Source organism: Pseudomyrmex gracilis, unplaced genomic scaffold (genome assembly GCF_002006095.1).
Source record: "Pseudomyrmex gracilis isolate BER0280 unplaced genomic scaffold, ASM200609v1 scaffold_2194, whole genome shotgun sequence".
Taxonomy (NCBI): domain Eukaryota; kingdom Metazoa; phylum Arthropoda; class Insecta; order Hymenoptera; family Formicidae; genus Pseudomyrmex; species Pseudomyrmex gracilis.
In genome coordinates this window covers 11,918-18,231 of record NW_018022778.1, presented here as the reverse complement: position 1 = coordinate 18,231, position 6,314 = coordinate 11,918, and the positions used below count along the sequence as shown (strand labels likewise).

General features: G+C 35.9%; 1 protein-coding gene across 1 annotated transcript; it reads left to right on the top strand.

Annotated features, from left to right (window-relative positions):
- Positions 1 to 101: 101 nt before the first annotated feature.
- LOC109862694 (uncharacterized protein K02A2.6-like) lies at positions 102 to 1,836 on the top strand (the record flags this gene model as incomplete). The annotated part of the gene is made up of 1 exon (XM_020442808.1): positions 102 to 1,836. A coding segment is annotated over one exon (1,735 nt), but the record flags the coding sequence as incomplete, so codon positions are not given.
- Between the last annotated feature and the right edge of the window lie 4,478 nt (positions 1,837 to 6,314).

The window sequence follows — 6,314 nt, the reverse complement described above, 5'->3', positions numbered from 1 at the left end:
GATCGAGTAATCGGTTATGCTTCAAGAACATTGACAAAAACTGAAAAGAATTACGCGCAAATAGAGAAAGAGCTATTAGCCATTGTTTTTGGATGTTTTAGATTCGACCAAATTATTGCGGGTAGTCGGAAGGCGATAATCAAAACAGATCACAAGCCGTTNATTAACATTTTCAAGAAAGCTCTTCTAAAAGCACCAAAAAGACTTCAACTCATGCTGATGGCTCTTCAAAGATACAACTTAGAAGTCACATTCGTGAAAGGTAAAGAAAATGTCGTAGCAGACACACTATCCAGAGCAACGCCCAGACGAACTTACGTCGAAGAAGAAAAAATACAGGAAAAAAACGTATTTACTATAACGAAAGATAGCAGACTCAGCTATATAATTCAAAAAATAAGTATCACAAAATCTCTACAGATAACACCGGAACGGATAGAACATATAAAGAAGGAAACAGAAGCGGATGTTACTCTCCAGCAATTGATAACTTATATTGTCAGAGGATGGCCCAAGTACATACAGGATGTAGAAGACAATTGTAAGGTGTTTTTTCAATATAAAGATGAATTATCGACTCAGGGAGGTCTAGTATTTAGAAGTGATAGGATTGTAATTCCTACACAACTCAGGAAGACAATGCTACATCGAGTGCATGTGGCGCATACAGGAATTGAAACTACATTGAAGCTTGCAAGAGACACAATTTTCTGGCCTGGTATGTCTAGCCAGATTCAACAAATGATACAAACCTGTGAAACTTGTATGAAATTTAAAAATTCACAACAAAATCCACCCATGCAATCACATGAAATTCCGTTGTATCCGTTTCAGTTTGTATCTATGGATGTATTTTTTGCCAGATTTGGAGGAAGGAAGTGCAAGTTTTTAGTCACAGTTGACCACTACTCGGATTATTTTGAGTTAGACATACTACCAGATATGTCAGCAGAATCAGTAGTTGAAGTATGTAAACGAAATTTCAGTCGACACGGNGTTCCCCTCCGAATATGCAGTGACAACGGTACCAATTTTGAAAACAAACTTATGAAGAAACTTAGTTCGAAGTGGGGATTTGACCTCACAACGTCCGCCCCAAACCACCAACAGGCCAATGGCAAAGCGGAGGCTGCAGTTAAAATTGCAAAGAAGATGATACGGAAGTCTGAAGACAACGGTGAAGATCTTTGGTTTATGTTACTTCACTGGAGAAACACTCCAAATAAAGTATCGTCTAGTCCATCCCAAAGAATTTTTTCACGCCGAACCAGAACAGGAATTCCAGCANCATTAACAACGTTATTACCCAAAGTTATACAACAGGTACCTGAAACAATAGAGCATAATCGTAGAAGAAGTAAGTTTTATTATGATTTCAAGACAAAAGAATTACCAAACCTTGTAATCGGACAACCAGTTGCTGTACAATTACAACTAAATCGTGATAACTTGTGGGATAAAGGAATTGTTGAACATAAGTTTAGCGACCGGGACTATCTCATCAATGTCGATGGTGCTAGATATAGGCGAAGTCTAGTACATATACAACCCTACAGCGGTCCCATGGTTCAAGAGGAAAATAATTCGGGTAAACGTCATTTGGATATCGATATACAGACACAACAAGAGAANAGTAAACCCATAAAACCCACCAATAATAGTAATACCGTACACGAGGAGTTATTACACGATCCTCGACAATATACAGCCGCGATAGACGAAACACCAGCTATAAGGAACGCTGACGTTTCCACTCAAAAAGACTCTGTCAGGGATATGAGACCAAAGAGGGAAAAGAAGATTCCTAATAGGTTTAAGGACTTTGTAATGTTTTAATTTAAATATGTATTTTAGGTAAAGAAAAAAGGGAGGATGTTATACTATGTCGTTTGTGTTCAAATGGCTGGCGCCTGTGATTGTAGAAGGCATTAGGTGGCGACACCTTTAGTTTTCATGTAATAAGATATAGATACTTTGGTTTTTATCAGTTCTTTTTCCTATTCTTTATGTTAAACATATCAACAGATGTACTATTTCAATAAACATTTATCAACATATATTTGTCGTCCCTGCCAAATATAACACATGTATTAGTAACAAATAATATGCAAAAGTGGCAAAAATACATGAAAAAAATGCTGAGGTTAGCTCACTAGATAAAAGTTTAGTACAACTCATACTCGCGCTAAATGCAAGCGCTGCAGTACGGGGCATGTATCTCACACTGTAAAATTGGTAATTATGCAGAATAGGAGAGCCACCTCCGATTTCAATAATTTTTACATATGTTGTCAAGGTCATTGTCCCGAGTAATAATATGAAGGTTTTAGGCCGCGGTTGTTGTTTGTTTAGAAGTTATGAAAGGAAGAAATTTCATGAATTAATTCTTATTTTTCGGTTCCACGTACATTTCGTTCGTATTTCAAGCGTGTAGGCAGGGGGGCTGTGCTCCCCCTGCACCCTCCCTTAAAAACCTAACCTAACCCTAACCTAAACTCTTCTTTCTGCATTCCCTCTCGCAAAATTTCCACAATGATTAGGACATCCTTTTTCATCCAATCAAGTCGTTATTTTCCACAAAATAACGACTTGATTTTCGAGGAGGGAGCAGGAGGAAGGGAGAAGCCACTCACCCTGCGGGGGGGCGCAGCCCCCCTGCCTACACGCTTGAAACACGAACAAAATGTACGTGAGATAAAAAATAATGTCTGTTACAGACATTATTTCAAAACAAGCGTCCAATCGTTCATCAAAATCGAACGTTTTCTTAAATGCAAATTCGGCCAAATAATGATCAAAAAGATATTCTTCACGAACATAGAGGCATTTTCTATGAAACGACCTTTCAAGATACAACTACAAAAGCGTATAAACAAACATGTGCCCAAACACACGCAGAACACATATTCATATATAGGATGTCCAACAATTACATATTGTTCAGTAGACTTCTTTCCTCTGTAACTTCTGAACAAACAACGACCGCGGCTTAAAACCTTCATATTACTACTCAGGACAATGACCTTGACAACATATATAAAAATTATTGAAATCGGAGGTGGCTCCCCTATTCTGCATAATTACCTTAAAATTGACAAATATGCCAAACTGGTAAAATATATAAGACTGATAGTTAAATAAAAAATACAAGAGCCACGTAGTTGTAATTTTCTATCCAGCAAACAATTTCTGTTGTTGACAATTTCGGTGCAGACCTTGATAACAGAAACTGTTTGCAGAAATGTTACAATACGGAAACACTGCCAAAATTGTTAGCACACAGAAAGAAAAAACGCAACAACTCTGTTGATAAATACATGAGAGTATTGCAGCCAAAACGATTCCATATATGTCAGTGAAAGTAACAACAAATAGATTGTCGATTGCAAGCAGATCTGCTTTTAGAAATACTGTGACCAAACAGTCCGTAAAATTGTACCAGAAATCTGTTTACAATAAAAGTCGGGTCGATCTGTTAAACGCGTTGACGACAGATTGCCATCAAACGCCAAGCAGGTCTGTTCGTGTATACGTGCGGACTGTTTGCAATTTGGCGCCAACAGACAATGACCAAACCTATTCCGGATTTTAGCTTCACTTTGGCGATAATTTGGCTTCGCTTTGCTTGTGGTAGACTCTGTTATCATTTTGGTCGCATTTTGACATTTTACATGTTGACAGACATGGTTAACAAACCATATTCTACTGAGGACACAGATAGATATGGTTTTGTAACCAAAATGTTTGCTGGGTATACTTCATCCTTTATGACCCTTCTACTCTTATATGTCGCAAAATAACTACTAAACGTGTTCTAAACTTTGTAGTAATAAAAACTTGATAATAAAACGGCCAATGTGAGCCAAGGGACACAGTAAGTAATGTGTGTGTATATTTTGAAAAAACTATTTATTGACGTTTCGATCCTTGGTTGGGATTCTCTTCAGAAATAACTGTAATAATATTATTTAACATACAAAATATACTTAAAATAAAGGATCGTATACAATAAGAAAATCCAAAAATTACTCACAAACAATAAATTAACAAATTCGCATGACACGTACAAATTGTGTTGCGCACATGGTAGACACAAATATGAAATCCACCCGTGTTGATACTCTCAGCGTTGTTACGAGAATGAATCAAAAGTCGAAAATACAAATAGAAAGATAAATAGAAAAGATAGAGAGAGACCAGAGACACCTATAGTTATCGCAACCAAGAATTTGAATTTAAAGCTTCTCAAACTCTTCAACTAAAGGTAGATATGAATTATCTAACAATTCAGTGTCGCTTTGTAAGTTGATGCCGGCAGTTTGTTTCTTAATATAGAGCATCTCAGAAACAAGACGCTTTCTATATGAGTGCTCCTCATCTAATATTCGGACGTTATTCCAATCAAAATCATGATTATAATCTATTCTATGGTCGGTAATAACCGAAGGTTGCGTTGCATTGCGACGAATGTGGCTTCTATGTTCATTAATGCGTGTCATGAGAAGTCTCTTCGTTTGTCCCACATATGAAGACGGGCAATTTTTATATTTTATGTGATAAACAATATTAGATCTGGCTACAGAAGGCAAAGGATCTTTGTGAACATGAATAAATCTAGATAGTTTGTTTCCACTGACAAAAGCAAGTCTCCTATCTATTCTAGATTTAACAAAATTGGCCACATCATTCGTAAATGATCGCAGATACGGGACAACAAAAAATTTTTTATTATTCTGACTATCCTCCTCGAGAACACGCCTCAGCCGACCCTCATTCCCCACAGTACCATTAAATAAGTCTTTAAGACGTTTACGAATCACATCGAAGATTAATTGTAACGGATAATTGTTATTAAGAAGGATATTTACAATGAGCTGGAAATTTTTTTCATGGAACCTAGGATGTGAAAGGAAAAACGCTCTATCGATCAAACCAATGATCGTTCCAATTTTCTGGCAACCAGGATGGTACGAATAGAAATCTAAGTAACGGCCAGAAAATGAAGGCTTATGATACCAATCGGTGATCAGACAATTGTCAACGATGGTCAAAGTTACGTCAAGAAAATTTAAAGAATTATTTTCACCAATCTCAACTAAGAATTGGAGTCTTGGATGATAAAAATTAAAACAGTCAAGTATCTCTTTATGATACGACTTAGGTGCAGCCAAGGCAATGTCATCAACATATCTTATATAAAAAGAGGGGATAAAAGAAAGCTTGCCGAGTGCGTAGTTCTCAAGGTCCTGCAGAACAATATCGGCGATAACTGGAGAAAGAGGGGAACCCATTGGCGTTCCAAACTGCTTATAAAATCTATTATTAAAAGTAAAATAAGTTGAATTCAAAACTAAGCGAACCGCCATAATGAATTCATTGCGAGGTAATGTTGTTTCCCTCTCCAGATAATGCCACCTGTTCAGAAGACTATCGACCGCCAAATCCAAAGGTACATTTGTAAATAAAGAGATCGCATCCAAAGAAATAAGTTCAAAATAATCGTCAATGTAAATGTCCGAAATCTTTTTTACCAAAAAGAAACTGTTGGAAACATGACTCTTAGCAAAAGGTAGACTCTTGTAAATTATTTTATGTAGAAAGGATGCTAACCTTTGTAGTAATAAATTTATATATCCGTAAAATATGATTGCGTTGCTTATCACGTTGACGAATTGACTAAACTGACGATAGTTTTGTTAATAGTAATAAACAGATACACAAATCACAACACAATACTAATACAACAAAGACACGTAAAGTGGTAGTACGCAAATTATCTTTCTTATATTTTTTCTTATCAATGTGACATGAAACTAGGTTTAAATCTCGGAGTTACCCTATATCTCAATTTTATTTTGCCATATATTGTTGAGGAATAATAAATCTCCTTCTTTTTCTATAAAAAATTATATTATACTACAAATATATAATAATTATGTAAACTCTTTCACTTATGCTTCTATAATTTGTATCCGGGAAGAAAGAGATTAGATCTAACTGAAATTTAACAAGATAAAAAAATGGAAAATTAGATCTAATTAGATCCAAAGTAAATCTAAATAGATATAAAATAGATCTAAATATTAGGTGCGCAACTAAGTTCTCGCAGTTTTTTGTTTTTTGAAAATGCAACTTTATTGTGAAAAAATGGTTACAAATGAATCATTCAAAGTATTGCCCATCGGTAGCTACAACTTTTTCCCATCTTTCTGGCAGAGCTCGAATACCGTTACAGTAAAAATGTTCGTCTTTTGAGGCTATCCACGAATCAAGCCATTTTTTGATGTCTTTATATGAGCGGAACTGCTGATCAG